The sequence below is a fragment of the Chelon labrosus genome (genome assembly GCF_963514085.1).
Source record: "Chelon labrosus genome assembly, chromosome: 22".
NCBI lineage: Eukaryota > Metazoa > Chordata > Actinopteri > Mugiliformes > Mugilidae > Chelon > Chelon labrosus.
Genome location: NC_140355.1, coordinates 1,758,438 through 1,785,327, shown reverse-complemented (window position 1 = coordinate 1,785,327; position 26,890 = coordinate 1,758,438). Strand labels below are relative to the sequence as shown.

The following is a 26,890-nucleotide window of genomic DNA, read 5'->3' as shown; positions in this document are numbered from 1 at the left end:
ACAGATGTTGTATAAATTAAACACAAGATATAGTTTTGGCCCAGTGAAACTAAGCTGTGGAGTAAATAATTGTGAAGCTTACCTAGTTTGACATAAAGGACGCCTGTGGCAGAAATGACCTTGAGTGAGTTGGAGGCGACACACTGATAATAGCCGGTGTCTGTTGTGTCCAGGTCCTGGATGCGGAGCTTGGACCCGGCCTCTGTCTTGCGTATGGTTATGCGTCCCTGCTCCTGAACTACGGGGGCGTCGTTCTTGAGCCAGCGGATGGACGGTCGAGGGTTTCCTGACACTTTGCAGTGCAGTGTGGCTGTCTGGCCCTGGAAGTGGGTGATATTGTTGACAGGCTCCTGGAACTCCAAGAAATAACCTTGAGGAGACGGAAAAACATTGGGGAGAATTAAAACTGCTCTGTTTTCTTACAACTCTGATCTTATTTTCGTGGTCTGCCATCTGTTCCAGTGTTTATGATAAGACCGTTCACAGCCGAGAGTACACATCAAAGTGTTTCCAGGTGCTGGGAGTCCTAGTTTCAATGTGGGTAATGTTATGCAGGCACCAAGTTTTGAAGGTTTTTTTGAGGAAAATGAAAAAAAGTGCCTGAGAAATGATCCTTGTCTGATAATGTTAGTGTAATGCTAAATCTTGCCTTGCCAAGGAACATGGTGACATCACTGCTTGTTAGCCAGTCATACGGACTCTAAACAAACCCCCAATAAACAAAGCCACACAAAGACAAATGGTGAAACAGTGTCAGCTATAAAAATCTATCACAGTTTGCAGCCCCACTTCCTGCTTTGACATTGTGCACACAGTTTCCATACAGTAATATCTGCAAAAGCATGGTCCTTCATCACAGCCAAGAGGCCCATCTGTCCCATCAAGTCCATTTAGATGAAACCAGATGAAGAACATGCACATCACATGGCTATGATTAAAGATCAGCTTGTGGTAAAATTAGCTCCGGGATAGCAGTGACTATTCTTTTATAAACCAGGCAAAAATGTGAGTAGTGATTAGGGCATGTTGCAGTCTTCAGTGACCCACAGGGGTTTACAAAATGGGGCCAGAGCCTCCAGTATGGCTCCATGTGTGGGGACATGAGACAAACAACATATGGCAGGAGCACAAGCAGCCCACCATTCTCTGGATGCAGCGCAGATCTGCCAAAAGGGTTGATGAAACTCCTGGCGGCAGTCACGGAGACACTAGACTGTCATGCAAGTCTCCTCTTTGTTGCCATTTTTTAATACCTGATACACCTGCCCAGCCTGGTGCCGTCAGACTCAATTCTCATCATAATATGAGTCTGGTAATACACCATTTGGATCTCATTATGGTGAGTGTTTCAACTGATACAGAACAAAAATACCACTGCATGCAACTGGATAGTCCTACAACCAATCAGAGCCGTTTAGTTGTAAACAAACTGAACACAACAGCTCTCAGATGACGTGTATGAATACGTCTTCTGCCCATAACCCCAGTGATTTGACTGGCCTGGCAGATCTTTGCTGCAGCATAATCAGATCCCAACAGAGGGGTTCCAGACCAACTTTACGCCGCAACAAAATTGTACGCTGGGAAATTGGTCCGACTTCCACACTAAAGGCTCACTTAAAGTACCGCAGGACGTAGACGGTGTAACCTACGCACATAGCCCATGCAGGTGCGAGCCTTTCATACTTGTACGCTTGTCACTCTGGCTCGCTCTGTAAAAACTCCACCCAAACACTAGTTGGCGCTGTGTCTTTTTTGCCAGTTGGGTTCATTTTTGTTTCTACTTCCTGCTTCACTTTCAACAGTGGACTGAAACTTTCGCCGGAATTTCACCAAGGACGAGCCATACAAGTCTCCGAACCTCTTCACTTAACCTTTCCTCAGAGTGTTCCATTTTTATTGATTCGTAACAATACAATTGAAATTTTGCGGAGATGGAGAAGCAGCCAGATATACTACAGTGGAAATACGCTACTACCAAATGGACCAATCACAGCTCTTGCGGTCTGCGCTGCCATGGCGCGTAGTTACATTTCTGGGGAGGTGCACGTAAGGGCTACGTGACGTATGATCTGTGCTGACGTCATAGCTACGGCGTCAAATTGATGCCGAGATATGGACCGTGCATGACGCTTAGCTTAATTAAAGCAGTATACAATAGTCGTAATAAAAATACCTCCAATGAACCCCACCTTCCAATGTTTTGATGTGACATAAAGAAACTGTTGATCAAAGCTTCTGCTCACTTGGAGGTGATACTGTTGAACTGTTTCATATTTAGCCAAAACTCATTGGCATAAATGGGGTGGATAAAACAACAGAAACTCAGGTAATAGCACAATACATGGGTATGCACTGATGTACTTCTTCGCTAATAGTTTGTACTTGTTTTGTGAACTGTTGACAACTGCTTGTTGCTTAATGTCTGACATACAGTACAATGACACTGATGTGAGGATACAGATGTAATGAGCCAATCTATCTTTTCCGAAGGCAGGAAGGTATACAAAGTAATACTGCTGTAGCTTCTCTTGAACTCCTCTTGTGGAAATACTATGTTGTCAGCTCACTAACAACTGAATTAAAAAGCTGGTAGTGATTTCCTCTTTTGGTTTCTGTGTATTGTCTTTATACTATGTGCCATCTCGCCGCTAAACCACAAGACAAACGCAAGCAGCAACTGACTTGCCCGAGGCCAAATGTATGTTTATCTCTGGGTGACAAGGAAGTGTGGATTTTGCAAAGGACATTCACGATGAAATAAATACTGCCTTCCTGTGAGTCCCTCATGACCACAGATTTTGTCTGTTCTGGATATACTGAAGATAAAGGATGTTTATTAGCAAGCTTCTGAAGCCAAGAAAGAGTTTTTTTTTTTTCTTTTTTTGTATCCAGTCCTTATCAGTGTTCTCAGTTTAGACAGTAAAGATAGCATGGCCTGATTGCCTGTGCTATGTTAGACTTAATGTAATGTAAAACATACATTATTTGATTTCTTGTTTCCTTTGATCTGTGTTTTGCATACTTCCTGTGTTACTTTAAAGCGTTCCTTGTACCTGTATCTTTCTGTTTTTGCTTCTTGTGTTTTCCCTCTGATTGCTAGCTCTGCCCCCACTGGTTTCACCTGTGTCTCATTTCCCAATTGTTTCCTGTCTTCTGCCAGTTTGCCTGTTTTTCCCAGAGATGCTTGTCTGTCGTTCCCTGTAGCTCCTTGTGTTTCTTCATCTGTTGTGTTTCTGATCCTTTGGAGTTTTTTTTGGGAGGGGATTTTTGGATTTATTTTGTTGGACTCCTTTTGGATTTCCCTGCCTCAGCTCTGCAGTGCCTTTTGTTGCAAGTCTGTCTCATTAAATTCCATCTGGACTTGCCTCCTTGTGTATGCCCTACAACTGGGTCCTTCCCTTTATTTTTCCCTAAACTGGACAGACTGAGTATCGTGAAGGAAACAGACATAAATTGAATCCATTCCGTTGTTGACTTACAAAAATAACAACCAACAACTAAAGGCTCAGATATACTCCAGTATGAATGAAGTGGACGACACACACATGTGGCTCTGTTTAAAGTACACCCAGTGCGTGTATACGCAAACCTGGTCACACATGTGCAGTCAGCATGTGTGGTCAGGAGTCATAAACTAACTTGAATGTTCATTCCCTCTTGCAGCTCGGGGACATTGCACACACATCATCAGACAGCTGAACACGGCTTATTTATTCTTCTCAATACTTTGTGTCGTGTTCACTGAGTGTTTCTCTTGCCGTATTAGTATTCGTGTCAACCGCAATTAAATCTTCACCACCACGTGCGTATTACTGCTGTTGATGAACACATCAGCAGATGATTTGAGGTAGGATCTCAGTTTTCACTTTCTCACAAAGTGATCCAAGTAGCACCAAGTGCAGCACAGCAGGAGTGATAATGACAATATTAAGGCAGCCACCTTTTGTATACTCTATATTTGATAGTTCATTTAGTAATGCATTACAATAACTACTCCAACCATAACCTATAATTTATGGTCTAGAAGGTTACAGGGGCTGGAGCCTATCCTAGCTATAATTGGGAGAAAGGCAGGGTAGACCCTGTCAATGAGAGGGCTAACACAGAATGACAAACAACCACTCGAACTCACACACATACAGCCAGTTTTGGAATCATTGCATTCACCAATTAATATGCATATCCGGAGGACGTCAGAGCACTCACAGGAAACGCACATGGACACGGGGAGAAACATGCAAACTCTGCACAGAAAGGCCCCAGCTGGAGGGCAGATTGGAACCTAGTACCTTCGTGCTGATATGGTAAAAAAACACATCTACTGTACGTCTGACTATACCCCCGAACTCTGAATGATGATTTCATTAGAGCGTATTAGAACCAAGTCGACAAAAAAAAAGGCTTGACATGAGGATTTCGGGGTGGTTTGGGAGCTATGGGATGAAAATGTGTTGGTAGACTGTATCTGTAGCAACAATATGTCTTTCTTACTGTGTAATAGTAAGAACACACTACAAGAACATCTCTCTTTCAGAAAAATGACTAGAGACCGCAGTCTTTATTTGTGCAGGGAGTGCGGCTGCAGATGAAGTAAAGCTGGGCGAATGGCCTTTGGTGATAGAAAGACAGAGAGAGGGAAGGACACAAATGAAAAACAAAGGTAAACAAGGACAAGCGTAACCAGGCCACTAGAGAGCGGGAGTTGCGCCATCCATATTCCAATTTGGAAAATGAGTGCAGCTCCGTTTCCTCTTTCTGCAGGCTTAAGACGCTGCTGGCTGCTCACCAACTGTTCATTTAGAACAATTCTCCCTTAAATGGCCTTGGAGTTAGACGGATACTGGGTTCTTGTTATTCGGAAAACACCGATAGGGATTTCTAACAACTGGCCCACTGGGTATGGAAATTAATGCAGGTTGTTCTTAAACTCGTATTGCATTACATTATTTAATATGATCATAGGATAATTCTAAAACAGTTGGATGACATCTAGGTAATTAGCCAAACCATTATCATTATCCCCATTGTTAACATTTCCACATGCCATGCTGTATTTAGCTCTACGGTCAGTGTGACTGCAGAGGTGATGCAGGAATGTTGGGATATTTTTACAGTACTCTTGCCTCTCTGCGAGGGTCCCAGTTAGCTATGCAGATTATGTATATGGGAATAAAAAGGAATGGTTGGGGCGCGGAGACGACGATAAACACAGACACTCAGACGTCTCGTAGCTGTTGGTATCATCTGCATTTCCAGCAGCTGCCAGGCTCTTGGGTTTACGCAATGGAAAAACGGAGATGTGTGGCCAGCTTCCCATCTTGGCACAGCAGAGCTCTGCTCAGGGCGGGCTACAGATGAGTGATGTCACCACGCAGCTCTTTAATTATAAGGTCTTCATCTGTCATTTAAGGAAGTGCTGTGACTGTATGAATGAGTGTGTAAGGGCAGGGCAGGTAAGGAAAGATGAGACGGCGGGCTTGCTGTAGTGATTAAAGGACCCCAAAACAAACACTAATCACCAGCGCAGGGTATCAGCATTGCTCTGGGCGCGTGGTCATAAAAATATAACCATCACACACTTTTGTCTTTCAGAAACTCCTGGCACGACAGTCTCATCACTGCTCCCAACGTTTTCAGCAAATGCATTCAGGTTCTCCACCTGATCACTCATCAACCTAAGAAGACATCCTAAATATCTCTGCTTTGCTGAAAGCTGTACCTACTGAGGATGGAGCTTTATTTAATCACCTAGCTAGTTCAGCCAACCCTTTCCTTCCCGCGGCATCATATTTTTAAACATCAATCCACTGCACATTAGGTTTTCAAAATTTTACTGTATAGGTTTACATGAGCTGTACAGACATCTTCTACTTCTTCTATTTCTCAGCCTTGGGTTATTATGCTAATCAAATCCTCAGTTCCTTCCCAAAGCTGGGATCGGCTTTGTTGACACTGATGTTCTGTGTGGACGTGGCATCAAAAAATGTGATTCTGTGCAGCACTGTGCAGCAGATAATAACATAAAAAGTGAGCTTCACATTCCAAATTCCAATCTTATCCCATCAGCAATGCAAGTTTGCTGCCAAATTTTGACTGTATTATTATGAATCAATGTACCCAACTCTCCTATCCATCACATTCACTCATGACATGTAATATAATCCTGTAGAGGTAAAGGCAACGTGCCTGCATGCAGGCTGGGCCCTCACTGGCCGATTCAGACATCAACCGTCGTGGTCAAAATCCAAACTACTTTGTGACTACTAAAGTACTTAAGGCATGACTGTCTCAAATATCAAGGCTGAAGTGCTTGATTGATTAGCCTTATCCCCACGAGATAGAGGTAATGAAAAGCAGCTTTCTCGCAAAGCCGACTCTCTGGCAAGCCTCCAAAGCTCGGTCCACTTGGACCACCAGCTTGTTTGCCTAACGACTGCTCAAGAAATGCAACAAATGAAAGGTTTGAGTCAGAGTTAAGGAGCTATTCCTAAGTCAAACACATTTGGCTAAAGTAGACCAGGTACGGTAAAGATAAACCTGGTCTAAACCTATAGCTGAATGATGGTGTTTTGGTTTGATCACACAATCCAACAGAAGGAGATTATTTAAATTTAGTATCTGCTCAAGGTTGGTTTGAGTTTTTCTAATTATTTTTGGTAAGCAAGGCACGACCAGGGCCCACAGTAGGATCCAGAACCCAATGCTGTACATATTTACATTCCACTTTAACTGACTGTTACTTACTGTAAATAGTGACTTCCATGAACATCCTTACTACACTTAATTAATATAACTGAACATAATTATTGTAACAAGTAAAGAATAATTAGAAAGAAAGCCCTGCAGCAACTGCTTCGCTTTCTAAATACTGATCCAAAATGTTCATGAAAGAGATTATACTCTCAGTGCTCTCCTTGGCCCCCGGAGAACCGATGGTCAACGCAAACAGTCCTTGCATTGTACCATTTCATTTGCCTACCCTGGTATTAAACAGACCTTGCAGCAGCAGTGTTGAAGCTTCCCCTTAAATTATAACATGATTCATGCTTGCAGGCCAGGAGGCCTCACTGAACACCCACCATGCTGCATGACTGAGCTAAGTCAAGAGGACAGGGTTATAAAACAGAAGGCACAGCCATTAACAAACCTGTTTGGAATCATTAATGAACGCTTTAATACAGCCAAGAGACCTGAGGAAACCTAGTTTAAAACAAGAAATGCGGACTGCGTATCTGCCTTCGCTGCCACCACTTCTAGATTTCTCATACATCTGATGAATAGAGTGTTCCCAATGACTAATAGAAACAAAGGACATGAATACACAATTAAGACTGAGGTATTAATAAATCAAAACTGAACTTAAAACATACTTCCACTGTGACTTTTAATATTCTCCTTTTTGTCAACAAATCCTCCAACAATGTGTTTTTCATTTCTCCACACTTCCTCACTTCCTGCCCAGTCTGTTGCTCCCAGCAGAAAGCCAACAGGTTCCTTCCTAAGATGTAAATCTTCAAAAACACCTCATAAATACAGATGGAGTCCTTACCGAGCACTGTGCACAAAATACGCTCCAATATCATCTCACAGTTATGTTCATTTGAAGAGTCCAATAACATCATGAGTCCTCAGAGCAAGAAACTAGTATAAAAACAGAGGGTCTAGGCCGGAACCAAGTACTGATCCTTACTGACAGTACATAGAGACAAAAACAGGTAGTCACAAAATACCACAATAACCCCAATATATTTAATTCAGGATACCTGTCTGTACATGTAAAACAATGTAAGGGAACATGGCATCAACAATTTGTAAACGTAACAGATTTATTCAATTTGGCAGCAGACACTATAAACAAGTATAACAAATCTCGCGTTACACTGGGCCCAGTGCAGCATACGATCTGCATATCACTACAGTCACATCATATTTAACCACACTAGTGTATACATGTGCCAAACCAGGCACACCTGTTAAACAAAGCAAAATGAATGTGGTGCCTGAAGATTATACCACTAACAGCATGATAAGGCTGAGTTAAACATGAACAGTTAGGTTAAACGATAGATGCAGAGCATGCCACTGTTTTTTTTCACCTCTGGTTACATAGTCCCAGTATGAATTGATACCTCAACGGAAATTTGATTACCATAAAGTCCAAAGGAATACGCACTGAACAGGTGCCCATACTGTTTTGCTGTCAAGGTACCTTAGTTATTGGCTGGTTAATTAGTCTACTTCAGCTATGAGCACGTAAATGACCATGCCTGGCTCAGTCCACACAAACATGCAATTCCAGTAAACTCCTTCAACGTGCAGTCTTGTGTGTGTAACAGCACACTTAATCCGTGTGGTTTCTTACACACTGGGAGAGGAAACAAACCTCCCAGGAGGGCAGTACTGAACTCACTCAGGAATCACATTCCTATCTGAAGGAAGTGGTGATGAATGTCCACGCCCTCGCTACATCACACGTCGGTTACTGTAATTCTGCTTTTTTTTCTTTTTGTTTTTGGTCCACCCTCTGAATGTCTTCATGAACTTCAACAGGTCCGAAACGCCGCACCTTGCATCATCACCCGAACTCCCTCCCTAGACTGCACATATTGAGCGCAAGATCCTGCTGCTTACCTTCAAGCCTCTTCACAACCAAGCTCCATCGTATCTGTCTGAACTAATACACAGCCTCACGTACTCTCAGATCCTCCTCAGCAATCCGACTCACTGCACCCCCTGCCTGACTGTCCACCGTGGGTTTCAGAGCATTCAGTCGCTCAGCTCCACGAATATTCGGGTGACACACTCCACAATGCAAAAAAGTGTGAAATCGATCTTGAGTTTGCATTCGCGTGCGTGATTAGACCACCTCTGGTGTCTCAGACGTTAGAAGACAGCTGTAGCTGGGAGGCAGTTAGGTTAGCCTAGCCACAAACAGAGTGTCTCATTTGTTTATAGCAGTCACAAACAGAAATGTAAAAGAGTTAGTTGCAGTATACAACATGCAGTAGTGATTAAGGGATTTTCAGTTCAATTTTATTATTATTATTATGGCCTTTTTAGTTCAGCAATGATGTATTGGAGAACGGAATATCATCCAAAATATTAAATGAGTATTTTCTTAAGTACTTTAACTACCCAGGTTGGTTAGTGTATCATATCCTAAGTAGAAGCTTAGAAATCATGCATCAACAAACCACAGCAGCCAACAACCACTTTTCACATTTGGCTACTAGGAAGCCATTTGATGAGATCGTGTACTCCACTGATAGACCTATGGAGCCTCTACTCTTTGGAGAGCATCAGCTCAAACAACTGCTTGAACCGCTGAAGACAGACTGATGGCAGTGCAACAGGTATCTCCTTCTTTGCACGAGCAGAGCAGATTCAGTGCACTCACACAAGCACACACTGTCTTGGAAGGAACAAACGCACTTAGGGTTGGTTTCAAATCAGCATTAAAAACTAATTAGAAAAGCAGCCCAAATGACCCCACCCAACTCCAACTTTATTTTTACCTGCCAAATAAAGCAAGAGAGATTCGCCTAACGAGTGCATCTGTGTTTCACTTGGCTAGTTTTTAAGCAATAATTTTGAATAATCACGTCACACCCTTAGAAAGTTGATTTAACCCAAATAGCTTTTGAGAAGAACCTGACCAAGAAATACAAGACAGAGTTTACTGAGTTAATTCTAACAAGCCATTCCCATCATCAATTATTTTCCTGAACAGACTTAAATTTTAGGTTTTATCCAGTACATGTCTGCCCATGCTAAGTAACACATTTGTAAAAGTAAAATAAAATGTCCCTCTGAGCTGCACACTGACGACTGTAGTGTTGCTCCCTTGATGTGTCGTTTATAGTCCATGGTTTTAGTGGCTTGGGGCTAAGAATGTACCAGCATGAATAGTAAGACTTAATAATGAGACTCCATAACTTTAGCAAGGCTTTGTCATTCTTTGTCACTCATGATATCAGATATGGCTAATGAGCACAGCTTTTGGTCTTTGTGAAAGCACAACAGCGCCAAACATTCTGCAGAAACTTTGATGTGATAACAAGACTCCACAGAGCACGGACACAGTGCACAGTAACTGCACCCAGCTGTTGTTCATAAAAAAAAAAAAAAAACATAATTCCACCGTTTAAAATATGTTCTCAGTTTTTGTATGGATGACAATATATTCGTTATTAATTAGCGAGCTTTGTAGGCAAAAACAAAACGAGTGTTCTTACCTTCAGCTGTGGGTGCAGCTCCGCTCTGAGCTTCAGCCAGACCATCTGCATCCACTGAAAGGCCTGGATCGGCTGCGGGAAAAGCAGCGGAGAGGACAGAAGAGTTAAAACCAAAGCCAAAATAAAAACAAGACCAGGCTAGCTCTGTGTGGTGGTGGTCTTGAGAGGCTGCAAAGAAGACCACAAACAATGCGAACGTATTGGACAAAAAGAACTGCATGAGGAACTGTTTATAGAGGACCTAACATTTGAAGTTTGTCCTTAGGGTGGTGCTTGGAAGTCTTTTAGGCCTTTAATATGAAATATCAGGAGTATAAATGTGCTTAGTAGCATTTAGGGCAATCTGTCAGTTAGTAAATGACTGTATATTTAGAGATGTAATCTAATGTAATGAGCGGGCTGGTTGATCATTTGATTTGATCAGGTCAGCCTGGCTGTGAGGAAAACACATTTTTATTTCTTCTGTGTCACTGTACACCGATCAGGCATAACATTATGACTTCCTCATATTGTGTAAGTCTCCCTTATGCCTCCAAAACAGACATGGGCCTTCTGAGGGTGTCCTGTGGTGTCTGGCAACAGAATGTTGTTAGTGGGGGCCTTTGGGTCCTATGGGTTGAGGGGAGGGCCCCCCGTGGAACATCCCACAGATACTTGATCAGTTTGGGATCTAGTGAATTTGGAGGCCAGGTCAACACCTTGTGCTCTTCATTTTTTTTTTTTTTTTTTGAGTTGTTCATAAATCATTTTTGTGTGTGTGCCGTTGCTTGTGGGTAGGGGTGCATGGTCTGGTCTAGGTGGGTGCTACATACATAAGTAACATCCATACGAATGCCAGGTCCAAAAGTTTCCCAGCAGAACAATGAATTATCACAAGATGATCAATGTTATTTGCTTTTTCTGCGGCTTTAATGTTGTGGCTGATTGGTGTATATTTTTCTTTTTAACAAGGAATATCGATACTACATACTCTGGATTCTCTGTTTGATGGGGTCCGCTCTCCTTGAGAGCTAATCAGGATCAGGCGCATGCGAACAGGCACAATGTATGGCTCAGTTATTAGCTACACTTGACTTGGCGCAGGCCGCTGTCTTCTCTGTGATACAGAGCATATGCTTGACAGATGTGGGTGGTGGAGGAAATTGGTGGTGCTGAGGACTTCAGTGAACAAAACCATACAGCATTCCTTTCAGTAGCCAAACACCCCTCCATAGATGGGAGTTCAGTTCAGCCGCAGATAGATTGTATGCAGGCAGTCGCTTTTGGGATGAAAAGGATGGATTATTTCCCAAAATATGTTAGCATCAGATGAAGAGGCGCTGTTCTTGCTGTGCCTGTTAGATTATGTCTACTGTTTCCCTCTGGCCGATGCCATGTGAGGCATAGTACTTTTAAGAAAGAACACGTAATCAGCCCTTCAATATCCTTGTAGTGCCCTCTAAAAAGCACACGCATCAAAACTAATCCTAGTCCTTCTCTGAGCTTTCCATTGATCATTCTCAGCCCACTGCACCCATCTGTTACTAATCTACTGCAGAAGACATTCCCCAACGAAAAACTGAATGGAAACAACAAAGAGTGATCTGGTCCCAAAAAGAACTTGATGTAAATTGCTGAATGTGAAAATACAAATGGCTAAACATTCTCAAATGGTGTATAAACAGGCCCAGAAATCAGGTACGCGCCCTACGTTTAGATATCTAAGGTTTACTTCAGTGATTCAGTGTTACAGTTTCACAAAGGGGGATTCACCAGATAGATATATAGTTTATAGATATATAGACTGATGCAAAATAATCAAAACTGAAGTCCACAGTTGGGTTAAGCTCCACAAACAATGGATCCTACATTTCCCACAAGGCTGTAGCCAAAGCATTTTTTTCATTAAGCCCTCCCTGCCAGATAAAAGCCCATCTCCGCATATCAAGTGTGTCACGTTGACCTTCTGTTATTAATTTGCACAGAGCAGAGCTAAATCTAGCAGGGTTGGGTGCAATGGTTCCCGGCTGATGGAGCTCCATACCTAAAGAATCTCCCACCTTATCTTTTATAAACAATGTGCAGAACATTGAGGCGAGCAGGCTTCTAATTCCCAGGCAGGGATATCGTCAAATAAGAATAATAGTCAAAGAATCCAGATAGTCGCAACACATATTTTCAGTGGAGGCAGACAGACTAAGTGGATTTAATATAATGGGAAGACAAAAGAGAGGCAGATATACTAATACTGGGGTTGCCATGACAGTATTGTTTGTTAGAAAAGAAAAGACATTTTTTTCCTTTCCAGCATACTATTAATGCTGCAGGTAATCCCCAGTACCCTACTATGCTAGCCCTTTACATCCAGAGGCATTATTTCAGTTAACTGGTGTTCTGGCTCACTGTTTGGAAGAACTCAAGCTGCAGTTTTGAGTGGAAGTTGGTAAAAGTATCCCACAAGGTCTACTTTGGGGGCCCCTTTTCCTCTTACTGGAAACAATATTATCTCTGTTACACATCCATCAATCCATCTGTGCTCGGCACACGTCTCACTCCTCATGAAAAGATGCCCCAGCAGTATGTAGTATGCTTCTGCTAGTGCTATTGTACTGCAAGGTGTTATGAATACATCAACCTCAAGGAGTCACTAACGGGTCTTTAGTCTCGTCGACGGAGTTATGTGCACCCCACGACAGGGCACAGTCGTCTTTTATCATATAATAAACACATGGTTTGTGAGGCACAAGAGGAAAAAAGAGACAACCAAGACAAGACGAGTTTAGCGTCCTAAAGCTGGTTTCACAAGGCAATAGCCCTGATTGATTGCATATATCCGCCGCATTGGAAAATGAGGGACTGGGAGCAATGGGATGCTTTTCCATCCAGGACTGAATAAGACTGCTGGCTGCTGCATTCCAACAGCCTGCTGCCTCCGCCATGAAAGGGTCCTTTGAGAGCTGAGAGGCCAGGCCACGGCTCCATCTACTGGGGTTTTGACTGAGGGCCTTCTGGCACACCTCAACACTTTCCTTCCCTCTCCTGTCTAAACTGCTTGTGTGTGTGTGTGATGTGTGTGTATGCGTGTGTCCTCCTGCCACTCAGTCCTCTAACCTTTGTCTTCGCTACTCCCCATCCTCCACCCCTCTACATTTTTGCCCTTACCCCCAACCCTTCCTTATGCTTTCAGCAAGGGCCGATTAAACAGTTTGCAGAGAGCAGACGGGAGTTATACAAACATTTCCCGAAGGCAGTGCTACTTTAGAGGCACAAATGGTGTTGCTGGCTGAGTTAAGCCTCAGTGGATCGACGCAAAGAACCGCAGAGTGTCAAAGAAGGAAAACATGACTGAAAACTCAACCACTGCTTTTCTTCTCTCCAAGAATGTTAGTGGTTAATGGAGTGTTTTAACGCTGCAAGCAGCATGATGATTTTAAAACAATATGTAAGGAGTATGCAGTAAGTAACGTAGTTAATGACGCACATCCCGCTGAGCTACTGAAAAGTTTTGATCGGCATCTCTCCTTGCTGACACAGCTAATAGAAAATCACATTTCTTCTTGAACCGTGTCCCTCCTCGTCTTACCAATATTCCCACTATCTGACAAACTAGACTGAAACTAAAGGAAGGACTGAAAATGTACTGTGACAGGCATCGTTCCCCACAGCTTTTGCTTATGTTTCCACTCTTCTTCGCCCTCTTACGTAAGACGATAGAGACCGGATGAAACTCTCAATTCAGAACCAGAAACTGCTGAAAACTGCTAAGAAATGTGTAAACATTGGTAAAACGTTAGCCATGCAAACCACAGCCCCTCATTTTGAGCAATTCGCTTGTCAGCCATCACTTTGAAGATGATAGTTGGTCTCTAGCGGATGTTCCATGCTCTGGTTGCCTAGGTAACCCTCTTGTATATTTACCAACCTAAATGTTCCTGAGTGAAACAAGCAGAAGCCCTTGGATGGAGCTAGGTCTTCTTGCAGTCACTACTCTCTATTTGAAAAGAAAATACCATCCATGCTTCTCTATCTGGGTTCATCCAACACTGTCAGCATTTGGTGGTAGGACCCAAAAGTCGTGGATGGTGTTCACTTGAGGTAAATGTTTGGGTTAGTGTTATATGTCAGTCAACTATACTGGACGCTTCCATTGGTCGTTGCGTGAATCGCGCCACCTCAAAGCTGTGCCAGCCGGCCATGACATGAATTCAGGTTCCTCTTTGCAAACGTGAAGAAAAAATAAGCCCTTGATGGTATGTGACTCTCAGGGGCAGCTCCCCAGTGGGTAGTTACCCCTCAGGGAGTCCCCAGAAGTGTTTGGACAAAACACAGCTAATGTTCTGGTTACAAGAAGTTCCTGGTGACTGTTTGTTAAGTCTGTAGTGGAAAAGAGCTACAGTGTCAGCCCAGACCCCATGCAGACCCTAACGCCATAGACTGACGTACACCTCTCCAGAAATGTAACCGCGCATCGCGGCGACGCAGACCGCAAGGGCTGTGACTGGTCTGCTTAGTATGTCTGGCTGCTCCTCCATCTCCATAATTTTTTAATTGATTGTGTTGAATAAATAAAGATGTAACACATTGAGGAAAGGTTAACTGAGGAGGTTCGGAGATATAAACATTTGTACGACTCATCTTTGGCGAAAGATTCAGTCACCATTGTTGAAAGGGAAGACGGAAGTAGAAGTAAAGCAGGAAGTAGAAACACAAATTAATCTGACTGACAAAAAAGACACACCATGGACTAGGTGGCATTTTACAGAGTGAGCCAGACTGACGGCACACAAGTACAAATGGTTCGCACTGGCGTAGGCTACATGCGTCTACATGTGTAGGCTACGTGTATAAGCTACGGCGTCTATTTCCCGCAGTACTTTAAATTAGCCTTTAGTGTGACTGGAAGGCCAACACATACATTCCATGTTAAACCACTGTCATCATTTGAGACAGCAAAATTCAATTTGCTTTGATTTTTAGAAATAGGTTCAAATGAAGTTTTACATGGTAGCTGTAAATATTAGGCATCTACAATGGCTTCGGTTGTGTGCAAGACATTCATTTAAATGTGCTTTTACTTCTCTTTCTCCTCTAAAAGCATCAGCACAACCAACTGCATTCAGTCTGTTAATCTGGCACTTGACCTGCCGCGATTCAGACTCCATATACATTGCTACAGCAGCCATTATCTCCCCAATTTAAATGAGTCAAGTCCTGGTCAGCCACCTTCTTCTAGATATCCGATTCAGACCACACTGTGTGCCTCCTCTGTCTCTCTTACTCTGATCAGCCTCTCAGTTTTCTGTCATGGGAGTTACTCAGGACCTCCTCAGTTACAGAGTTAAGTGCAGTCTTAGAAAGAAAGCCCACACTGCTGCTTTGAGCTTTTAAATCAGTGGGATCACTAGATATGGGCATCTCTAGATTGTTCTATAAATGTTCCATACGTTTAAACCTAGATGTCATTTTAGCTTGTGATTCAAAAAGACGTTTTCAAGATTTGATTGTGAATATTTTATATGCATCATCATTTTCCATGCATTCATAAAAGATTATTAGAAAGTTGCTACAGAGTGTCACCGGTGCTGAGCCTAAAAACTGTTAAATTAGTCTAAAGGTTAGAGAAGAGGGCATTAAATAAAATAAACTTTAAACTCTGTAGTTTAGCCATCTTGAAGAATGCATGTGCTCAACAAGTAGAGGTCATATGAATGGGGGAGGCTCGAGAAGACTTCAAATGAGAAAGGGTTCAGCCTCTGGGGAGTACAACCTACTTAATCTCTTAATTCTTTCCTGATAAAATCTATCTGAGGCACAAGTCTTGTAAAATTAGTTGAGTGTGCTGCGTGGGTTGAGCATACTGGTTAAAACCAGAACGGCAGACATATGACCAGCAGAAGAAAGAAATGTTGAACTACCCCTCCATAAACTAAATGACAGGCTAATTTTGTGGAGAAGCCATTTACACACCACCACAAGTAACGTCCTGTCTGCTGGACCGAGCTGCCAGGGGAATGGACTTAAATCAATGGCCAAATCAGACAAGGAAAAAATGAGAGCGGAAATCCTAAATTATTACTTTCCCAAGCCAGTTAAGGGTGGGCTGGAAAGTCTGAATGTAACGTGTTGGAATGTGTTGTCGGTATTTCATCAAAATCACTTGTCCAGCACACACCTTCTCTCCACTGGGAAAGAAAACAGAAAGACACCCAGAAATTATGACCCCCTCATAAAAGTCGGAGGTCAGTGCATCTGATGGAAGCACCTCGGGTGAAAACAGCTCAAACTGCCCTGAAGCCATATACCACGGACCCACTCACTCTGATACGCTGCTCCAAAAGAAAACAGTTAAAAGCATGCCTGCAAAAGTAATACATTTTGTCAGTAAAACTTAACCTGCTCCCTTAACAATGTTAATCTGAGTTAAAACAACTGATTAGGTTACATTATCCACTGAAGAAAACACATTTTATCTTGTCACATGAACACTATTTCTACTAACATTTCCAAGTTATGATCAGTTGAACTATATTCATATCAATTGCCATTTTAAGTTGAGAGCACTAATGTTTTTGCTTCTACTTAGATTTTTCACTTTGACAACTAACGGCAAGTTTTAAAGTTCACCTAAACTTCAGGCAGATTCAACTAACATCTTGTTTGCGTAGAAATTTAACATTTATTTTATTTAGGCCATTTAGAGAGACATTAAAACTTGATCCACCAAAAACAGCCACTTTGGAATGCATTCCTGGTAGGGAAACGGCTTCTAAAATCCACTCATCCATTACGCTTATGGTGCCAATACTTTTGCTGACGTTGTAATACCGTGGTTTAATCCTCTTTGGAGGGCCTTGTTTGAAAGGTATCATCATTTTATAGTAATATATCTTTATAGTCTAATTAAAAAATGCAAAAATGGCAGCAGCCCTTGTATTTCCCGGTATTCAAATCCTATCACCCTCCCTCCTCCCCACCGCTTTTTTTCAGCTCAAAACTTAGAGACATGAGTTAAATGAACAGTGACCACACAGCCAAGACGCACAAGAAGCCAAGACAATGGGTTACTCAAAGTTCAAGTTTTGAAAACATATTAAATTGAGTTCAATAACACAAAAGTGTCATGAATATTGGAGTAAAAGAGAAGAAAAACAATCACATAACTTAGCTGAGCTGTAATATTTCACAGTGTATGTTTTCATTTTTCAGTTCCTCCTTTGCTATGACATACATCTGTGGGGATCGATAATCCTCTAAACTTAATGTACTTAATTTCACCTTGCATTTAAAGCTACTTTAATAATTTCACACTTTCACCACATGTCAGAAAACTACAGAATCATCCCCATATTTGCATCTTTTTAAATTGCTACGGCTAACCTCTAGCAACTGAATGCCACATTACATTTGCAGCGGACACAGAGCCACATCCCAGTTTTCCTCCATCTGATGAATATAAAGTCCAATGTTCACCTTTCTTTTGCTCTAGTTTGGTCTGCACCAGCTCCTACAAATATATCTGGTTCTAGCTCCACTATGTTCACCAGCTAGTCTGTCTGGCCAGAATAAATACATGCACTCATGTTTGTCTGGGGCATTGGCCTGCACATCAGAAATGAAATAAATGAATAAAAGTTTGAAAGATGCAATACACACAACGTCTATTATTGCTTTAAGAGTGCCAAATTACAGACAAATTTAACTACCAAAACTGTAAATATAACAAACCAACGCTTCCTGTATCCTGAGTACAATTCCCACAACTTTCTGAAAGTGTAAGACTGTATAAGAATATAACTTTCAATATACCCCAAACTGTAAAATGTTCCTACTTCTCCATCGAATACTGAGTTCAACCAGAATAAACTCAATTAGAAACAAATAATAGACAATGAGAATAAGGAAAAGAGAGAGAGATGAGGAGACTGTAGAAATGATAGAGCAACAAGTGAGAGAGCAAAATTATTATAAGGCTGAAATATTTAAGACTAAAATATTGGTATATAGCGCTGTCATAAGACAGGAGAGTTTTCTTAGATGTGATGAGTTTCTGGAGTTTGCACACTTGCCACCTTGGAGCTGATATGGTGAGCTACCCATATAGGAAAGATCACCTTCAATGGACATCCTCTTCCAACATTTCAGTGATAAGGGCAGTAGCCCCTTTAATAGTGAAGTTTCCAGGCAGGACTTCTGAGTCTTTATTCTGAAGTTCTGTGTGAAAAGCCTGGAGACGGAAGGGGGAGGCGTTGTTGTTGCGCCTTTAAGCCTCAAGTGGGGGTAGTTATAGAGAGTCAAATTCTGAGAAAGGGAGAGTTGGCATGGAGGAACACAACACACTCCACGCCACCGCAGTGTTAAGCCATTGTTGTGTTTCATGCATTGCACCCACAATCCCTGTAAGTCTTCCTCTTGACAATGCTTAGAAAAACACAATCTGAGAACTCGTCGCAGCAATCTCACCCTGTGCATTCTGAATCATCTGGAAATCCCTATGCTCGCTCCCACAGTGATTGATACTAATCTTGAAGGATTTGATGTAGTTTTTGAAGGTTTCACTTCTATTCATTTAATATAAACTACAATACGATAACTTCCTGAATCCACTACATAATGGAAGCATTCTTAAAACTGCAGCACCGAGCTCCAAACAGAAATGCACCGGTGGTGAAGGTCCTCTCAAATACAAACCATATCCAGATGTGATTACTTTTGTCAAAGTGGCTCCATCACTCTTATCATCTAGACATAAACATGCATGTGAAACGCGTTTATAGTCTTTCTGCCATAATGACTGTATCATGGCACTTTCTGGATTGTCAGATGGTATCACTTGCCTGCAATGGAATTTCCCCTTTTCTGGCTCCGATGCTATCTTCCCACCCTGCAAGCCATCATCACTGAGGGAGCTTACACAGGGGTAACTCCATCCCCATGACTGAGTTAAAACAACAATAGCCATCTCATAAAAAACCAAGCACTTCCCTTCAAATGTTTGGCCATTTGGAGGCTCAAAGACAAGACAATACACGAGACAGGGAAGGTCGTGATGGGGAATGAGCTGAGTCATTTGCATTTTATTGACTCGCTGATAAGCGGGTGCATACCAGTTTAGGTCTGCGGAAAACCAGAGTGAGCAGTGGAAAAGAAGGTTTTTGGATGCAGGTAAAGCAAAAATCTGGTGACAACTGTTTATCTTGCTCACTCTTAGTCACTCTTTCCGTCATCTAAATAGACTGAGGGAGGAGCAGGAATGTGGAGCTGGAAGGTACCAGCAGCAGAATATTACACAGATTTAGTCGTGAAAAAGCGTGAAAACTCTGCTCCCATTTTCTTCAGAACTCTTCCACTTTGGGCCCCCGTCTCTAAACTATGATTAACAAAGCATCTGCTGGAGGAGGAGGGACAGGCTATTACTTTGACAAGCCTGCTGTTAAAATATTTCCAGACCCATGGCAGGCCGTGAGGGCCAACCACTGCTTACAGAGCGCTTTCAGCACGCAGTGTGTACGTATGGCCACCTCCATGAGCCGATGTGCTGCAGTTCAACAAACAAACTTAAACTCTTTGTCATCAGTGGCATGTTTGAGCTTCTATTTCTTCTACTTTTTCAGTTTTTGCTAAATGACATCATCATTCTTAGGGGCATCGTATGGAGTTGGACATGCATCACTGGGGTGTTTCTTATATTCTAAATATAAAGTGACTAATAAATGATTCTACTACAACGGCTATCCTAAAAAGGCTACAAATGGTCGCTAAACATGAAAGTTAAAGGCATACTCCATTCATTCGGGGTTGTATTCCTGTAAAACCGTTTCAGTCTTGATGGACTGTGCAGCAGTCGTTTAAGATTATTAAGCAAGTTCTTACTGGTAAAAGACTGTAGCCTGTTGAAGATAGCATTAAAGCTTTAAACAGCTTGCAAAGTTTACCTTACCCTCAAGCTCAACCAAATACCCAGATTTGTATTAAACCAGAGACTTAAAATGAACTGACAAGTGGTCATTAGGTAATGGCAGCCAAGTAGAAATAACTTGATAAGTACACTTTCAAATTAAGAACCTGTGAGTCAGAGAGGAAATTCTGTAGGTTCAATTAGTACAAACTCTATGCTTCTAAAAACAACCCTGTGATTAGATGCCTTATTCATATGCATATGTGGGAATTCGTGTTAGGGGAGGGTGTGTTGGCAAACCTTTAATTTGATTATCACTTGTTAATGTAAGATAACAGCTCGTATAGACTGCAGGCTGAAAGACTTGAATCAATTCAGACTTTCACATCAGCTTTCAATCTCCTTTCAAAATGTTTGAATCACTATCAGGCTGAAAACACGTCTGTTTTCTTTGCGGTCTAAAACGTTTGCACTAGGAGGGTTTTCACTTTTCCACACATGAGCAGCTTGATAAAACGCTGAGCAACCCGGGGTCCAAGGCAAACTGTGCAGAGCTGCATGCGTTAAACCTGCTGCTATTAATTGAGTTAAGGAGGAATGTGTGAGGGATCCAAAGTCAAATATACATACATGCAAAAAGAATACAGTTACACAGGTAGAGAAGTATGCACCGTAAAACATGAGAACACATCCTGGGACACTTTAACAGGATAATTACAAACAGACTCAACAACACTGCCTGTGGCTCCAAATTTCTTCTAATCCAAACAGACGATGGCCAGGCAAAAGTTGGAAACCAGCAAGATTAAAAACATCCGCAATCTCTTCTTTTTCTGGGAAACTCACATAAATAATAGACCTTCGTGTTTTATCCGGCAAAAAAAAAAAAAAAAAAGGATTAATACGTCATAATATATTGGAGTATCCCAAATATATAAACTACGACACAAAATGCCTGGCGGCCGCACGAGTACCTCAGCTCACCTTTGACCTCTAAGTGTGTGTAGAAGGGGTGGGGCCCTCTCTCACTTGACAGACTACACAGTTTATGTTGCACAGTTCAGGAGGTGATCTGGCCAACTTCCTAAGTGAACAACTGATAAAACCTCCCAGCACAGTGAAGGGGGTGTGATCTATGATGTGTGTTATGTCTGCTGCAGGCTAAATCTGCCTGCCCTTCTATGAAAATCTAGCCAGACTAATTCACAAAGACATGTTCTACCTCCTCGGGTCCCCACACTCTATAAATTCACCCTGTTTTCTAAATTAAACTTCTTTAGTCGATGGGAAAACTGGTGGAAAGTTCCCCTCCGCACAGGAAGCAACAAATTTACCTCTTAGTTTAAGGTTTTCCCTAAAGCGCCAGGAGTGATAACTACATCCAGTGACAGTCGTACCTCCTCGCTATCTCCACCCCGACCAGTAAGTAAGAGATGTTTTCTAACATGAACACCAGGTAATGTCCAAAGAATAAGGTCCAGATATTTCTCACACCTAGCACATAACTGGGGTATGTCTGTTTCAGATGCTTCATCACTGTTGGGAATACTCCATTTGAATAACATCTGCACGATCCAAGACATAATGCAAAAAGTGTGCAGAAGAACAGAGTCTCTTGCGGTTACTTTTGTCTGGTGTTTCCTGTGTTGGAATCTCATCTGCCCATTAGACATTTTCATTGGCGTCTTTGTGTAAATCACCCTTCGTCTTCTTCTTCTTCTTCTTCAGCCTTGGATTTTTGTATTCTTTGGCTGTGTACTGCGGTCGCATGATAGAAACATCATCAGCTGATTCATTACCTGCTCATTTCCTGATCTGATCACAGATGGACTCAATCAGACATTTCAAACTTTGTAAAAGGAAGATGTCAGGTAAAGTCTTTTTAATGTGCACTCCAGCTGATTCGGACATTTGCTTTCTCACATAGAGGTCCTTCCGACAGTGTCAGCCTAAGTTCAGGGCTGCAGTGCATGTGCAAAAACAGCTTTATTCCGCAAGAGTACTGGTATGAGACCCCCACCCTGCCTACCCTCAGATGAGCCTGAACCAGATGAGTGGTTTTTTACTGCTTTCAGACTGTTTGAACATGTCCTCGTTTCAGCTTTTTCTTTTTTGCACTGGCCTTTAGTAAGGACACTGACACTTAGGCCCAGCATCAACTGGCTGGTGAAGTAAAAACAGACTCCCTTCTAACAGGAAGCAACCTCTGACAGAATCAGATTGTGGATGAGGACATCTTCATCAACTAGCCTGGATGAGAGGTCAAACTGGAGGTCACAATCCCAACAGGCAACCTTTAAACCTTTAAAGAATCAAATATATTGTTGGCGTACAGACTGCGTGACTGAAGCCACACTCACAATATTGGTGATATTGTGGAAGTCACTAGCTGCAGTACTTTTACGCAAACTTTTTTTAAACAGACTCATTTTAAATGATATCCTTATTGTTTCTGCTTACGTTCTTGACGTTTCCACATCATCTGCTGATTCTCCGAACAGTGTGCAAGTGGAGTACCTCAAGGCTCTGTCTTCAGATTCCTTCAAAAAAAATTTTTTCCTCTGATGTGGATAAAACGATAAATCTGTTGTTATTTTTTTCTGGGGCTGATTACTGTAACTCTCTTGGGAACTGTCTCTTGATCTAGTGTTCATATCATTTTAGCTGCAGACTTACAAAACAACATGACCTAAAAACCCTTTCACTAAAGAAACCTAGATTTCTCAACCCTGCTTTGGTCTGTTCCATCTTTCTGTGCACCTCTTTAGTGCTGGTTCTGGTGAACAATCGGTCCTTGCTTACACTCCACACATGCAGTAAACACCCAAACATATACAGCAGGTTGCAGAAACACAATGAAGCTTTGGAAGATCAGAAACTTCTTTTTGCTCAAACCACGTCATACTTCTTGCCTTGCTGGCAAACAGTTTGCCTCCTCTGTTCCTGCTTAGCCACTAGCATAATTAGCAGCATATGTCAGCATTATGCCTCTATGGTTTCTCATCAAAAAGCAATCAAGATAGATCCATCTATGACATTCACACATGTTGCTGTCAACGTGTAGTTCAAAAATCGGCAGTACAATTAATATTAAAACAAATGATCACTAAGTAAACAGAAACTCTGTAGAAAAAGCAAGCCAACTACTTATGTTACAGCGGCATGCTAACAGAGCCCGTTCTTTCGACCAGCCAATCCACACTGAGGCCTGTCCGTGGGAATGTCTTTTCTCTAATTAGTACCAGTTCCAGGATTATAATTAGTACCAGACCCAAGACACACGGCAGTGCTCCACCTGACAGTCATCTTTCTCTGTGTTGTCACATTAACAAATACAAGAAAATCTCTTCAGTGTTACTGTCGTTTGTTTCCAGCTTTATTGTGGCCTGACAGTTTCTCGCTGTAATTATCTCATATTCCTTCTCGTGCGAGGCTGCACGTTTGCAGACAACCCGCATGGATCTCCTCTCTGCTTTGGCATTCAACAGCAATATGCTAATTTTTAGCTAAAGTATGCTGGTAGCGGTGCAGTACAAAGGCCCATTTGTGTGTTGTGATTGTAAATAGAAAGAACACGCCAGAACTAATGCTTACATTGTGAACTTTGGCCGTTTACCCTTGATTGTTAGTTCAATTCAATTCAGTTCAATTTAATTCAGTTCAAATCACTTTATTTGTCCCCATGAGACCATGCCTACGGTCAGTGTAGTGTAAAATTGATACTTCACTGATCATAAGGTGATGAGGACAGGTAATCCTGATAGAAATGACATGAAAGCAGATACAACCCAGTTCCATTAAAGTGAAAAAACATAAAAAAAAGACATTTTTTCAGGGGATACAAACTAAATTGAAAAGTATACACCTTAAATTCTATTTTCAATTCACTTTTATTCATATAGTGCCATTAAGTATCAATCTTCTTTTGAGTTTCTTCCTTGCTCTAGCGTCTCTGTTTAGTTTAGCAGCTATTGGAGAAATTGACTTTCACTCAGTGTTTGTTGTCTGCAGGTTAAAAACATGCCAAATGCAGTTTTATACTTAATACCATGGTGTGCTTCAAATGAATTTGGCTATACGAGTGATGCCAAACCACAACTAGAGTCAGATAGCGCCTACATGTTCCGAAAGGCTTGTTGAAAAAAGTGATCTTGAGCTGGATTAAACCCCCAGATGTGATTTTTAGATAATCTTCTCCAGACAAATGCCAAAAAAAATAAAACCTCTCAACGCTGTGAGCTGATCCAACATAACGTCTTTACTTTGTCCTTCTTTATCACTTCCACTGTGGACTCCGTCTCCCTTCCTTCATACCAAACGTGTCACTCTAACGATTTCTCAGACAAAACCCCTGGTGTTTATCTAGTGTCAGGATAATAAGCACATGTTCAGCTTGTGTTTGACCCATTCATAGACTGCTGCCGTGGGTCAATCCCTCCTTATTACTGTTCACACAAGACCTGAGTCTGTTACCAGAGCGCTCTTCACATTAAAATGGTTGCTGGAGTGTTTACACTGGAGAATACTGGGTGGAAGTATGCGTTGCTGCCTGCCACTGTGATGCCAAACGAAGGACGGTTCAAACTCTGCACATAGTAGCTTCAACACTACAGCTGTTTCATTTCAATACAGATGTTTGTCAAACGCTTACTGGCATACAAAACTTGCAATTGTGCCAAAGTAACAGTAGAGCACAAACAGTTGTGATTAGGGTTTGGTGGCCAATAGGGTCTGCAACAAATCTCCCAAATGAAGCAATGTCCAGGCGTTCGGCATCACTCACATTAAGCCGTACATGTCAAAGTCTGCTTCTGGAAATGCAAAAATAAACATGTGATCTTTCTTCAGCCCTGGCTGTATGTTATTGTGCTACTCTGTGCACATCAACACAAAAGCACCCTGCAGCCTTCATCTAGCACTTTCACACTCCTTTGACTGCTTGTCACCGGCCAGTAATTAGCCGCCACCACTGTTGCAATTTGGATGACTGGGCACCGGTACTGATGGAAGCAGGTTCTCTATGAAATGTCATGATGAATCAAGTGAAAAAGGTAATATTACAAGTACCACAGGTGAGATTGGGTAAAAAAAAACCATAATCTTTGGCTTTAGTGGCAAGGGAGCAGCTCTGTATCAATCTTAAACCAGTACAGATGCCTAAACAGAAGCCTCACAACATTTGAGACTGGCCAACGCACATTACAAAAGTGAGGTGGATGTAATCATCGTGTGTACATGGAAACAACATGACATGAGAGAAAACCATGAGAGAAATGAACACACTGAGATCAGTGGCATGCTAAACATCATGTTGCAATAGCATGCTAGACTGGGATGGCAGATTCAGTTCTTGTCAGAATATGAGTCTGGTAACACACCAGTGGGATATGACAAACAATTTGACCTGCCTGGGAGATATTTACCAGAACATAATCATTTCCCTTTGAAAGGGCTCCAGACCAACTTTCCTTTCCAGGCTAATAGCACACAGAAAAGAATACTTCACAGAGTCAGAGCCACCACATCCCATCAGCCATACCAAATAAAGAAGGGCGATACCTGTGAAAGCCCTGCATGTAGCCCAAGTTTATAAAATTTCCGTTTAAAAAGGTGCCTTTTATTTATTTCGAAATAAAACCGTTGCTTTCTCGTTTCATGTTGTTCTCCTGTTGTCCTTGGATGAAAGCCACTGTTAGTACGACACAAGTTTTGGCATCTAGCATAGAATTATAAGTTCCTTGCTCTAAAACTAAGTGGAAACTCTGGACCCTGATCACTTCCCCTTGACTCCCACAAATTGCAGATGAATGGCTTGACCTCTGGCTAACTCTTCTGGTTTGTCCAGTGCTGCTATGCATTGCCTCACTTCACAGCTAGACGGGGGGAAGGGGAAACACAGACCAGAGGTAAACCAGGGGACCACAGAGTGAATAGTGAGGGCAATAAAACTTTGGGAAATCCTTGCACCGAGTGTGTCATGCGGCAGTTAATCACGTCTCCTTGTGTTTGTCAGTTACATTAGTGCTTAGCCTGTAGCAAAATAACAAAGCCATTAGTTCATACACTACTTCAGACTATAGACGGCTTCTGCCCCGGAGTGGCACATGTATTTATGAAACTGCGTCTAATTTGATTGGTGGAGCACCTGATTACAACGCCATTAATAGTTTGTTTCCGCTAACTATGAATGAGTATCCACATTAATCATCCTCACCTGCTGTTTTATGTCAGGAAGGGAAAGGCGCTCAACAGATCGGTCGGGATGGAGCTCATTATTAAAGGAAAACTGAAGTATTTTACAGGAACTTGTTATAATAACAACACTCGTTAAAAGTTCTCGCTTAGATCTCTGGATGGAGCTACGTCACAAAAAAATAGGTCCATCGATGCAGCAAACATGTACAGACACACAAACAGACAGGCTGTAAACATGCTAGTCAATAAACATCCTCCACCTGCAGCTGGTTACCTCGGAAGGAGACAGACAATTTGTGTTTTTACCAGTCAGCTCCACTATCTCTGCTAAACCAAATGAATATGACTTGTTTTGAGCTTTTGTTTCTTGTAAGAACTTGCAAAAATGTACACATCTAGGAAACTTTCATCCAGTAAGGTACCTTAATACAGTCTTGTATTGAGAATAAAACAATCAGATGTGCTGTGATTTATGTGCATTTATCTCTTATTATGTTACAACTGCATAACTGAATCATATTTCACTGCCTCATCTGCAAAAAACACACGTATACTAACACGGCATGTCCTGTTTTAATGCACA

The 26,890-nt window shown here is 42.0% G+C and overlaps 1 protein-coding gene across 1 annotated transcript in view; it reads right to left on the bottom strand.

Moving 5' to 3' along the window:
- The window catches only part of ror2 (receptor tyrosine kinase-like orphan receptor 2), a 45,718-nt gene that overhangs the window by 15,329 nt on the left and 3,499 nt on the right, over positions 1-26,890 (bottom strand). The window contains exons 2-3 of the mRNA XM_084572255.1: positions 10,239-10,310; positions 25-370 (exon numbers count right to left, since the gene is read on the bottom strand). Of these exons, the coding sequence (XP_084428381.1) occupies positions 25-370; positions 10,239-10,310 (418 nt within the window). The remainder of the gene's footprint in view (positions 1-24; positions 371-10,238; positions 10,311-26,890) is intronic.